The sequence below is a fragment of the Mustela putorius genome, unplaced genomic scaffold (assembly GCF_011764305.1).
Source record: "Mustela putorius furo isolate JIRA1106 unplaced genomic scaffold, ASM1176430v1.1 tig00003845_pilon_pilon_pilon, whole genome shotgun sequence".
NCBI classification, from domain to species: Eukaryota; Metazoa; Chordata; class Mammalia; order Carnivora; family Mustelidae; genus Mustela; species Mustela putorius.
In genome coordinates this window covers 35,777,925-35,791,626 of record NW_025421998.1, presented here as the reverse complement: position 1 = coordinate 35,791,626, position 13,702 = coordinate 35,777,925, and the positions used below count along the sequence as shown (strand labels likewise).

At 41.1% G+C, this 13,702-nt stretch overlaps 1 protein-coding gene across 5 annotated transcripts in view; it reads left to right on the top strand.

The window, feature by feature from the left end:
* CDK6 (cyclin dependent kinase 6) overlaps window positions 1-13,702 on the top strand; it is a 241,466-nt gene that overhangs the window by 165,243 nt on the left and 62,521 nt on the right. For all 5 annotated transcript variants that reach the window (XM_004776429.3, XM_013047832.2, XM_004776430.3 and 2 more), the window contains exon 5: window positions 2,771-2,880. In XM_004776429.3, coding sequence (XP_004776486.2) covers window positions 2,771-2,880 — 110 coding nt within the window. The remainder of the gene's footprint in view (window positions 1-2,770; window positions 2,881-13,702) is intronic.

The window sequence follows — 13,702 nt, the reverse complement described above, 5'->3', positions numbered from 1 at the left end:
TGCTAAAACCCAGTTGTTATGTGAGCGATATTGTATTGGGTATTTACAGACGTAGCCTTGGATAAAATTGGGTCCATGCAGCCTGGAACGATCCATATTATGAACTGTGTTACAGGATATGATTTTCAGATGTCAGTGAGTTCAGGGAGGTGATAGCATTAGAGCTAGGCTTTGTAGGATAAGTAGAATTTCCAAATGTGGAGAGGAGAAGGAAGAGCTTCTCATCTGATGAGAACAGTGCCAACCAAAGCATGGAGGCAGGAGCTGGAGGGTTTATTTATATCATTGAGTGGTGTTCAGACCTAGCCAAGGGTTAGTGTTACCTGAAGAACTTTGTTTAAAAAAAAGAAAAGAGAGAGAGAAAAGAAATAAAAAAGTAAAGGAAGAACTCCAGGCCCCCCATCATGGAGATCTAATTCAGTGAGGGAGAGATAAGGCCAAGACACATGTTCGTCTGTTCGTTCTTTCTTTTTTTCTTTCTAGATTGATTGATTTATTTTAGAGAGAGGAAAGCAAGAGCAGGGAGAGGGAGAGAATCTCAAGTAGGCCCCCTATTGAGCGGGGAGCCCAGTGCGGGGCTCGATCCGTGACCCTGAGATCATTACCTGAGCCAAAATCAAGAGTCAGTTGCTTAACCAACTGATCCACCCAAGTGCCCCTAGACACATATTTTTCTACAATCCCAGTGGATGATTCTGATGCAGAGTCAGAGTGGACATCCAGTGCTGTGGTCTAGTATGTAACAAGGCTGGAAGGGTTATAGAGATACTGCGGGATATGCTTTTGGAAAGATATATTGGAACCAGTGATAACTGAGTGAAACTGTTCAGTTATTTGGGTTTTGTTTGCTTCTTTTTTTTACATTTCTGTTACATCACCACCATTCCTCTATTAGATGTCAACCAGATAGATATCCATTACACAAAATTTGACCGTGTGAATTCAAAACAAAACCTATTAAATGAGATGAAGAGGAGGAACCAGTCAAGAATCTTCTTTCAGTTAGATATTGCTATATAATCTCACCCAAACTTAAAACAGCAATCACTTTATTGCCATTTATAATCCTATGAGTTGACTGGACTCAGCTGGGCCCTTCTGCTCCTTGTGACATTGGCAGGGGCGGGCGGACCACAGTCGTGTGGGGGATCAGTCCAACTTGAATGTCCAAGATGGCTCACTTGCCTGGCTTTCAGCTGAGAATTAGCTGGGGCTGTCCTCTGGACCATCTTTGTGGGCTTCTCACCACATGATATTTGGATTCCAGAGGAAGCGTTTCAAAAGCAAGACTATGGGGCACCTGGCTGGCTCAGTCAGTGGCGCGTGCGGCTCTTGGTCTCGGGGTTGTGAGTTCAAGCCCCACATTGTATGTAGAGAGTACTTAAAAATAAAATCTTAAAGAAGACAACCCAGACTACTAGGCTTCTGCTGACCTAGTTTTGGTGGTCTCAGAAAAATTCTGTTAGTTTAGACAACCAACTCACTAAGACCAACTCATTTTCAACAGAAGGTGACTTAAATTCTCTCTCTTCTTTTTTTTTTTTTAACACGATTTTAAAAATTTATTTATTTGAGAGAGGGGGGAGGGGGAGGGAGAGGGAATCTGAAGCAGACTCCACGCTGAGCACAGAGCCCAACTTGGGGTTCAGTCTCATAACCATGAGATTATGATCTGGCCAAAACCAAGAACCTAGCTCTTACCTCAGCTGAGCCCCCAAGGCGCCCCAGCCTCTGTCTCTTGCTGGGAGGGGTAGCGTGTGTCTGTAAGGAAGGAAGGAAACAGATGGCAATCATGTTCTGGAGAATTGCAACTGCGATCTGAATGCACCAAGTACTACAGCGTCAAAATACATAAAGGAGAATTGTAGGAAATTTTGATAGATGTCCACAAAAGTGCAATTAGACCAAATAGTAAGTAAGGATAAAGGGAATCTGAATAATATAAAATGCTTATATAGTAGATTTATGTATTGAATTCCTTGTGTGACAGCAAAGAATATTCCTTTATTTCAGCCATCTGTAGAATCTCTGTGCCCCCCAAAAGAGAAGCACTTGAACCTTTTATAGGCGTTCTGCCTTGAGACCTCTCAGCCTTGCAGATAGAGCCACAGCATGGACACTACTCTTGTATTAAGTGAGATTCTTCCTATTGAGGAATCCTATCCTCTGGATGACTTTTTTACACATTGGTGTAGACAGTTGAGTTACACATTCTCAAGTTCTTGGTTTCTTAATTTGTTTTCTGAAAAGAGTGGCATTGAAGGGGGCTTTATTTTGATTCCCCACAGTCTCATGATAAGAGTAGTTTTGACTTGTCCTGGGTGCTCTTTATACTTCAAGGTCAACACCCAGCAATCACTGGAATCCTCTTCTGATTTCCCAATAATGCTGACGTAGGAACTGAGCTGGAATCCTTGCTGACACCTGTTCTCCATGTATTGTTTTTTTTAAGCCTCTTCAGAAAAAAAATAACAGTGTTAAGATCCGTGGGTTTTGTTTTTTTTTTTTTTTAAGTCTTTGCTTTGCTTCCTAAAACTCAGTTGTTTAACCATCCTCTTAAGAAACAGCGTCTGAGCTGGGAACCCAGGTTGTGGGGATGACGTCATTTCCTGGCCTGTCAGCAATGAATCTGAATTACTTACTGCTTCTATCTCAGTGTCCCCATATGATGCCAGGCACCTTGCTGAGCTGGCATTAAACCGGCTGAGATGAGAAGTTGAAGCAACCAGCCGTCTCCCTCAGTAACACTCCAATCCATTTGCCTTTGCAGGTCGTCACGCTGTGGTACAGAGCTCCAGAAGTCCTGCTTCAGTCCAGCTACGCCACCCCCGTGGACCTCTGGAGTGTTGGCTGCATATTTGCAGAAATGTTTCGTAGAAAGTAAGAAATGCCTTTCGTTTTATTCTGTCTTCCTTGGAAAGACTTTTTGGGTCTTCGATAATTTAAGTGTCAGCATAGCATTTCTTTTGCAAGTAAGGTCATGATATATACAGATACACAGATATTCCGATCCCCCTGCTTTGGGCTGCCACGTCCAAGCCTGTCCTGGAAACGCTTTCTCAGTCCTGAACAGTGTAGTTTTGTAGGACTCTAGCTTCCAGCTCTTGGAAACTCTGTTTGGAAAGAAACATGCCATTGTTCTTACAACTTATTTTTGTTGCTGATGATAGGATCTAGAAATATCCTCAAGGTGGACCTTGTCCACAGGAGAAGGACCGGGGCTATTACGTATATGGAAATTTTGATGGTGAGAATAGTGGCTTACACAGAATGTTCAGGATGAAAAGGACAAGGCGAGGAAGATGTTAGCACTACTTCAGAATACTGAAAGTGCTGTTGGAATGAGGAGAGATTAGACATATTTAGGCACGACAGAGCAAAACCGGGACCAGGGATAGGGAAATGATAGAAGTAAAGTTTTTTGCTCAGACCTAGGAAAAATCTAACATTGGACAGTTATCTAAAGAGAAGATAGGGGTTCTCATTGGGTGTTCCAAGAAGAAACTGGACTACCACACATGGGAGGTGTCTCAGTGGCATTAATAGGTTAGAGGACCTCCAGGAACCTCTGACTCTGAGAGCTGTGATTCATTTGTTTTATTTTCAGGTCACAAGAAATAGGCAAAACAATATAATAAAGATCTGCCCGGAAAATAATCCATACATGGGTACTAAATTCAGCAAATCAGAAATGAAGCAGAGAACCTAATTGTAATCTATTAGCTCCTTGTTTTCTATTTTTGTTTCCACGGGAAATGTGAGCTGGAAAGCTGAGTATATTCCTGTTGTACCTGTTACATTCAAAATGTTAGTTACATGGTAGCTCCCAAGGAAAAGAACCTGTGCTTTGTTTTAACCAAATGAAGTTTGGTGCATGTCATAAATTTTGGGACTTATTTTTAGAACTCAGCATTTTCATAAATGCAGCTCACAGGAGGGGATCATGCCCAAGAAATCAGAGTACATAGATGTTTGATGCTGGCCTACTCTGTGCCAAGTACAGTACCAAACCTCTTCGCTTCTGTTACTTTTTATGCCTCACCATGAAAGATTACAGAGGTGCAGGGACAGATTTATTTGTCCAACATCAAGCAGCTAAAAAGGAGCAGGGGCATTGCCCCAAATGAAGCTTGTGCATTTTAATTCAGTGTTGTTTCTGTACCAAGCAGGGAAGGAAAAAGTAATGTTGATTTCAGCTTTAGTGTTTTCCAAACAGGTTGAATAAGTGTTTTAGAGCATCCCTAAGGACCTTGGTAGAAATCAAATTCCCACCTCCCCCAGCCCACCCACCTGATCAGAACTTCTTGGGCTGGAGCTCAGCAACCTGTGTTTGAACAAGCCCTTAAGGTGATGCTAATTCACCCTCCAGGGCAAGAACCACTGGGTTGGATGACAGGATCACCAGGGATGAGCAGACTTTGAATGTGCAACTCCAGACCTCTTCTTTAGAGATTCTGATTCATTACTGGGATGGGGCCAGGCATTCTTGTTTTTAAAAAAGCACGTCATGTAATTCTTTTCATCAGACAAGTGTAGAAAACATGAGTTTACAGGATTATGGTCAGGAGTGCCTGGGCGGCTCGGTCAGTTGAGCATCCAACTCTTATTTGGACTCAGGTGATGACTTTAAGCTCCGTGCCCGGCTCCCCCCTTGGCTGGGAGTCTGCTTATCCCTCTCCCTCTGCTCCCCCCCCCCACCTGCCTGCTCAAGGGCATGTACCTGTGTGTGCTCTCTCAAATAAGTAAATAAATAAAACCTTTTAAAAAAATTAAGGATTATGGTCAGAACAGGAAATAAGCAGGGTGGAAGTCAGAGGAGATTCATTCTAGTTCATCCCATAAATAAGTTCATTTAGCTGAGAACTGATGAGAGAAATGTCTATTAGAATTACCTTTATATGAAAAAAATAAAAGAATTACCTTTATATGTCTAGAAGTGTCTTCAAAAACAACGATTGAGCCCTTTTGTAATGGGAGGAGAGTGGTCCGTTATTTTTCAGTAGGATAAGACTTGAGCACAGCCACTCTTGATGAAACAACCAGTATTTTCCTGAAAGATGTTAAAAGTAAAATTTAAGATATATAGTATTAAGCATTCACTAGTAAGGAATTTGCGGTATTTCTAAGTATAGCTGGTCAGTACTTACAGAACAATTACAACCTGAGTTTTCATTTTATAGCATTGAAACATTTTCCCACTGAAGTGGCTCCATCTAGCTTGCAGAATTCTATATAACCTGGAATATATATGAAATGTTATTTGTGCTAATCCATCAAAACCTGTTGTCTCCGGATGACATTTTTTTCTATGGGAAAATTCATTCTCTGTTCCAATCCAGGATGACAGGGATACCCTTCCCTTCACCCAGCACCAGAAGGGGGAACCTAAGGTTGGAGGCTCAGAGAAAGGCTCCTTTCATGATGGCAGCAACAGCTGGCTTCAGTTTGCTTAGAAAGGGAGATGGTTGGTGGAGACCCATTGGCTCTTTAGATGTGCACAAAAGAAAGCTATCCTCTCTCTTGGAACCTTGTGTAGAGGTACTAAATTGAGAATTAACTGCCTGAAGGTGGAAGCAGTATCAGAATCCAGGCCCATATGCCTTTATGGCTGAAGGAGAGTGAATCCAGACCTACCACACATAGTTCCTGGGCTAGGTGCTTTCTCTCCTAGGTAGTTCCTGCTGGTTTGGTTTTGACCTTGAATCTGGCCATGGGATCTGACCCTTGTTCCTGCTCTCTTCATGTTTGGTATTTCTTATAATTACACCAAGATATCTGAATGTGCATGCTTCTTACTCATGCCAGATGAGTTTTGGGGGTCCAACCGCCAGCTTGATCTAACTCTAGCTTGACTCCTGGGTCAGCGCTGACACGCCTATTACATTGTCCTGCGGAGAATTTGCGAGCCAGAGATTCTGAAAGCAGTCTTCCTCATTACCTTAGGCTATAACCCTAAATCAGAGAATCGTGGCATGTGTCCACTCTGGGTTCCCACCTGTTACAATGGCAGTTTTCCCACATGTTGTCATCTTTCTTAATACCTTCATGGTTTTTGCCATATTCTTAAAATAACTATACTTACATAATTGTTTACCCTACACAATTTACTTTTTTAAATTGAAGTATAATTGACATACAATAATATGTTAGTTTCAGGTGTACAATCTAGTGATTGAACATTCATGTGTATTACAAATCAATCACCACGTTAAATCTAGCTACTATTTGTCACCATTCAAACTTGTTATATATTACTAACTACAGCCATACCTCATTTGATTGTGCTTTGCAGATACTGCATTTTTTTTACAAATGCTTTGTGGCAATCCTGACTCAGGCAAGTCTGTCCACAACATTTTTCCAACAGTATTTGCTTATGACTTCGTGTGTCTGTCACACTTTGGTAATCCTTGCAATATTTCAGACTTGTTCATTATTATGTTTGTTATGGTGATCTATGACCAGTGATTATAACTCATTAAACACGATGGCCATCATTTTTTAGCAATAAAGTATTTTTAATTAAGGTATATACATTGGATTTTTTTAAGACATAATGCTATTACACACTTAATGGACAACAGCGTATGTAAAAACATGATTTTTATATGCCCTAGGAAACCAAAAATATTCATTTGATTCACTTTATTGATACTCACTCTATTAGAGTGGTCTAGAAACAAACCCACGATACCTTAGATTTGGCTGTATTTCATTTATTTCTGCTCTCATCTTTATTATTATTTTCCTTCCACTAACTTTAGACTATTCTTTTTCTGTTCTTTTAGGGGTGAGGGTGGATGCTTGCTTCTTGTGGTAGACCTGTCTCATTCTAAAATTTTGGCTTTTGCTGTGTCTTTTAGATTTTGGACTATTGTGTTTACCTTTCATTTCTCAAGGCATATTTTGATTTCCTCTTCGATTTTTTTCATTGACCTGTGGGTTGTTAGGTAGCTTTTTTAGCTTCCATGTGTTTGTGTTTCTTCCAGTTTTCTTCTTATGATTGATTTATAGTTTCATACCATTGGGATTTGAAAGATGTTTTTATATGCTTTTAATCCTTAAATTTATAAAGACTTGGTTTGTGGCTTAACGTGTGATCTATCCTGGAAAATGTTCCATGTGGACTTGAAAAGAATGTATACTCTGCTGCCTTGGGATGTTATATCCTATAAATATCTGTGAAGTTCATCTGGTCTAATGGGTCATTTAGGCCAGTGTTTCCTTACTGATATTTCTGTCTAAATGATCTATCCATTGGTGTAAGTGGAGTGTTAAAGTCCCCTGCTGTTACTATATTACTGTCAGTTTCTCCCTTTATTTTTGCTAATATTTGCTTTATATGTTTAGAAGCCCCATGTTGGGTGTGTAGATATTTATCTTGTTGGATTGATCCTTTATGAATATATAATGTTTTTGTTTCTTATTAAACTTTGCTTTTTAAAAAAGATTTTATTTATTTATTTTTAATTTATTTATTGGGATGGGCAGAAGCAGGGGGAGGGGCAGAGGTAGGAGAGAAGCAGGCTTCCCATGGAACAGGGAGCCTGATGCAGGGCTCCATCCCAAGATCAGAGATTATGACCTGAGCCAAAGAAAGCAGACACTTAACTGACTGAGCTACCCAGGTGCCCCTACAGTCTTTATTTTAAAATCCGTTTTGTGTGATGTGAGTATTGCTACTTTAGCTTTCTTTTCATTTCCACTTGCATGGAATATCTTTTTCCATCCCTTTATTTTCAGTATGTGCATGTCTTTAGATCTGAAGTGAGTCTCTTGTAGGCAACATATAGATAGGTCTTGGGTTTTTTATCCATTCAACCACTCTGTGTCTTTTGATTGGAGCATTTAGTCCATTTACTTTTAAAGTAAATTGTCGATAGATATGTACTTATTGCCATTTTGTTGATTGTTTTCTGGTTGTTTTTATAGTTCTGGTTCCTTCTTTTGTTCTCTTCCCTTGTGACTTGGTGACTTTCCTTAATGTTATGTTTATATTTCTTTCTCCTTATGTTTTGCGTATCTATCAGAGCTATTTGGTTTGTGGTTACCATGAGATTCATATACAAGATCCTGTCCTATATATTATAGGAGTCTATTTTAAGTTGACAGTTGCTGAAGTTCAAGCACATTCTAAAAGCAGGGATTAAAAATCCATGTTTTATGTTTTTGACATTATATTCTACATATTATTTTTTGTATTCCTTGCCTGATTATTTATAACTCTAGATGATTTTACTACTTAGCCATTTTGTTTTGCGCTTAAAGAAATCTCTTTAACATTGCTTGTAAGGCCAATTTGGTGTTGATAAACTCTTTTAGCTTTTGCTTATCTGCAAAACTCTATCTCTCCTTCTATACTGAATAATAATCTTGCTGGGTAGAATAGTCTTGGTTGCAAATATTTCCCTTTTAGCACTCTCAATATATTCTGCCACTCTCTTCTGGCCTATAAAGTTTCTGCTGAAAAATCAGCTCATGGTCTTATGGGGGTTCCCATAAGTTGTTTCTCTCTTGTTGCTTTTAAGATTCTCTTTTTAACTGTTGACACATTGAATATAATGTGTCTTGGTGTGGATATCTTTGAGTTCCTTTTATTTGGGGCTCTCTGTGTGCTTCCTGGAGTTGGATGTCTTTTCCTTCATCAGGTTAGGGAAGTTTTTAGCCATTATTTTTTTCAAATGGGTTTTTTGTCCTTTTCTGTCTCTTTTCTCTTTTTAGGAGCCCCATAATATGAATGTTAGTATACTTAATGGTGCCCCAGAGGCCCCTTAAACTATCTTGATTTTTTTCACTCCTTTTTCTTTTTGCTATTCCAGTTGGGTAATTTCCACTTACCTTGACGCTATCACTGATTGATTCTTCTGTACCCTCAAATCCTGCTGTTGATTCCCTCTAATGTATTTTTCATTTTGGTTATTGTATTCTTCAGCCCCATTTGGTTCCTTTTTATATTTTCTAGACAGTTTACTATTTTTTATTCTCATCCAAAGCAAAAATATATAAAATCACAGATTTGATGAGCCAGTTATTTGTCTAGTACACACAAATAAATATATAACCATTAAAATTCTTGAGAAACTTAGTCCATGTTCAAGCCCTAAAATCATCTTTCTCACATACTACCAGTGGTAAATGTCACATGCTGGAAACCTTGTAACAGGTGTTTCATTTAGTCTACAAATAACTTACTGCGTGGCCACTATATGCAAGACCCATTTTAGAGAGAAAAATTAAATCCTAGTGGGGAAGAGAGGCATTGCATGCACAATTTAGTTGATTAACCTCAGCCAGGGTAAGTCCTGTGAAGAAGCAAAGGGTTCTGTGAATAGGTATAAGGAGAATATTGTTTCCGGAGAGGGAAAGAGGTTTTTCAGTGGAAGGCCAGAAGTCAGTATTAACCTTCCTTAGAGGTCACATCCTAGTTGTTTATGTAAAATCGTTAAGGAATGGTCATTTCTGCATTAGTTAAGGCTCACCATTCTCTATAACCTGGGGAGAAAAATAAGAAACAAAGGGAGGTAACACTTGTCTGTCATATGACAGACCCAGGGCCAGGCCCTTCACGTGTGTTACCTCAGTAAACCCACGTTCTGAGGACTATCCTCCAGAGTTTCCAGATAACGAACGAAAGTCTTCAGCAAGGAGAGTAGATAACTTGACCATGGGCACACGGCTCTTAAATACCAGAGCCAAATTTGAACTCAGGTTTGCCTGACTCTGTATGCTTTGACGTTTTTCCCCCCTCTGTCATGTTTCTGCTCTTGCTGTTTTACCTGCTAGGTCATATTTTTATCTGCAATGTTTTCTGCATTATTGCAGTGTGGCAGCCGTGACATTTTAGAAAGGTCAAGAAGCAAACCATATGCTTAATAGTTTTGATTTCCAGTTTTTCCTATATTAGAAAGGTTGAATGATGCTCTGTGATATTAAGGGTTGCCAGGGAGTTTGAATACTCTCTGTCTCTATGATCTGGGTTTAGTGATTGCCACCAAAGACTTGGTGCAGCAGCTATGAATTGAATAAAGAGTCGAAGCCTTTTATCTTCGTCCATTAGCTCTTTGTCTGTAGGTGGCCCGTCTGAACTCCACATTGAGTTACATTTTAATACCAAAAAACACTAGTCAGGTTAAGGATGACATGCAGTGGGATAGGAGAGAGTGATAGAGGGATGAGGGATGGGTAGGATAGATTGGTTTTAACTTCATAGCAAATTAAGTTCACAGTTGTTAGCTATCCAGGCTATCTTGTGCTCCTGCTCGGACTTCTTGTTAGTGGTTTGAAAATGATGGGGTTTTCCAGGTTATAGCAAACTCATAAAAAGAAAATGCACGTTTAAACATTAAAACATGCTAATTCTTTGGAAAAAAAAAAACTAATTCTCAAACTAGTTCTTTGAATATGGAGATTGTGGTAAGCAGATAGTAATTCTTAGAAGTTCTGAGTTGCCTGCTCTACTGATCCCTAGCTAAGAAATGCCAAATGCCGCCAGGAACAATATAATAAATACGGTCACTGTTGGAAGGAAACAAACAAGGCTTCATGGTTATATTATCCCATGTATGGTGGCCTCTCTCGACTTGTTGTCATTGATTTCTATGAATTAAACACCCAGTAGCTGAGAAACTGACAGTGAAACCATCCTTTGTGGCTGAATGGTCTGTGAACAAATGTCTTTAAAATGTCATTCACTGAGTGTCTTGCCAATTTTCCCATTGGTTATTCTGTTGGTGTTTCCCCTTCTTTGAGTGCTCTCTAAAATGACATCAGTAAAATGAGGTCTTTAATAGAGTGACCTGAACACCAAGGCACCCAAGCTCTAGCCTGTGAGTGGAAACCCGTCACCACAGGTTAGGTCAGAACACGTGTATGGAAACCAGGGCACTTCGCTGGGCCTTGAGATTTCTTACCTCTTCTTGGTTGCTTTCCTAGGCCTTTTTTTTTTTTTTTTTTTTTCCTTTAAAGAACCAACCAGGGGCTCTTGGGTGGCTCAGTGGGTTAAAGCCTCTGCCTTCAGCTCAGGTCATGATCTCAGGGTCCTGGGATGAGCCCTGCATCAGGCTCTATGCTTCGCAGGGAGCCTGCTTCCTCCTCTCTCTCTTTCTGTCTGCCTCCCTGACTACTTCTGATCTCTGTCAAAAAAATAAATAAAATCTTAAAAAAAAAAAAAAAAAAGAACCAAGCAAATAGGAATAGCTTTACAGAAGCATTTTCTTATGTAAGGAAATACCCAGGATGGTACTAAGGAAAAGAACTGATCTTGGTTGAATAATGCATGAGGGTAGTTCTGAGAATGAATGAGTGCTTTTTAAGGTAATCGATGTTGATTTCTCTTATCCTTTCTTTTTTTTGATATTTTAAAAGATTTTATTTATTTATTTATTTGTCAGAGAGAGAGAGAGAAGCAAGGGGAGCCACAGGTAGAGGAAGAAGCAGGCTCCCCACCAAGCAAGGAGCCCCATGTGGGAGTTGATCCCTAGGACCCTGAGATCCTGACCCCAACAGAAGGCATATGCTTAACCAACTGTGCCACCCAGTTGTACCATTATTTCTCTTATTATTTTTGTTTTTTTTTTTAAGATTTTATTTATTTATTTGAGAGAGAGAGAGATCACAAGTAGGCACAGAGATGGGGAAGCAGGCTCACCGCTGAGCTGAGAGCCAATGTGGTGCTCAATCCCAGGACCCTGGGATCATCACCTGAGCCTAAGGCAGAGGCTTTAACCCACTGAGCCACCCAGGCGCCCCTCTCTTATTCTTAATACATATCTTACTTTAACACGAATTTGAAAAATGCATTTGTTTTTGTGATGTGTACTGAGAAGCCAGGGTCAGGCATGGCCCTTGCCTGTCAGGACAGCTCTGCGGGACTCCAGCATCCCAACCCAGGGCCACTCCAGTCTAGCACCCTGGGGCTGCCTGTTTTGTGGTCTTCTCTGCAAACTAGATTTTATCTTAATAGGACCCTTCCTGCCAGTTCTGCCAGTTCTTCCCTCCAGCTACCTAAGTCATCGCTTCCCTTTTACTGACAGTTACTGGTCTGTGACTTCTCCCCATGGTCTTATCCCTATTCTGAGCAACCTCCTTCCCCCTCTCTGGCTCCCCCAACTTCTGTTAGTCCTTTCAACTCTGTCCTTTGGAATCCCTGTTCTGAGCCACAGGTGGCCCCACTTCACTGAACTTTTCCTCGAAGTCTCCTTCAGGCCCTTTTCTGTCAATGTTCTATTCCCTTGAGAAGAGAACTGGGATTTTCTTGGCCACCTGGTGCTGAGGGCACTGTTCTGCCAAAGCCTCCTGGCTCCTTTTTGCCATCCTCTCTCCCTTCTGTCTCCCCTGTCTTCATTACCTCACCTGTCACATAGAGAACTAGTGATTTTGGTTTTGTTTTGTGTTGTTGTTGTTTTTTTTTAAGATTTTTTAATTTATTTATTTGATAAACAGACAGAGATCACAAGTAGGCAGAGAGGCAGGCAGAGGGGGGCGGGGAAGCAGGCTCCCCGCTGAGCAGAGAGCCCGACACAGGGCTCGATCCCAGGACCCTGAGATCACGACCTGAGCAGAAGGCAGAGGCTTAAACCACTGAGCCACCCAGGCGCCCCTGTTGTTTTGTTTTTTGAAACATAGAGCTTTTGTGTAAGCATAGCCACTTTCTTAAACTACTCCAGAGTAAGAACTGTTGTTGATGGAAATGCTTTTCACGGAGGAGGAAATAGCAGATTGGGGGTCCTGACTGGCTTCGCTGCATTGTTCAGCTTACCATTTCCCTATCCCCTAGCCTGTGCTGAAGCACTCGGGACCTTCTGACGGACTTGTGTCCTCTGCTCGCTCCTCGGGGGCACTCACTGCATCTTAGGGCTCATCGTTTCACTAGTGTTTCACCATTAAAAATAAAGCTCCACTCATAGGCAGAAGTAAGGGCAACAGGAGCCCACAAGCTTTTCAATACTTGCCATCTGGGTTCCTGTCCTCTCCTCTGGGTCCTCTCTCTCTTGGTCTCAGACCTGGTCCCATGCATAGTTCCTTCCCCTTCTATCCCCCGCAGTCCTTAAGCCCAGTCTGTTCCCATTCTCCCAACCCAACATTCAGCCACATCTCCACTTGATTGAGTTGAGTGAAGCTATTCAAAGTGAGTTCCTCTGTGCCTTCGTTCGGCTCAGAAATCTCTCTTTATCTCACCCTCTCTCTTCCTTCTCTCCGCTTTTCTTTTCTTTTCTTTTCTTTTTTTTTTTTTTTTAAGATTTATTTATATGAGAGAGAGAGAGCACAAGTGAGGGAGGGGAGGGAAGGCAAGAGAGAGAATCCGGGCTCAAGACCCTGAGATGGTGACCTGAGCAGAAATCAAGAGCTGGATGCTTGACAGACCGAACCACCCAGGGACCCTCTTTCTCTCCCCTTTCTCTCCCTTTTCAAAGAAGGCTGCATTCTCCCCTTACAAGACAGGTCCTTTGACTTGTGTTCTTGATGCACCTGCTTCTGGACTCCCCCACCATGTGTTTTCTTCTGATTTGCCATTTCAGAATCTCCCTGTCCACTGGCTTTCATGACTCCAGCCTAGAAAAGACTTCACTCCCCCTTTTATGCCCTCAGTCTTTCGCCTTCCCTTCATGACCAAACTTCTAAAAACAACAGGGTCTCTACACACAGCCTCCACTTCTTCACCATGTGCCATTCCTTAAATTGAAAAAATGACCAATAATATTTA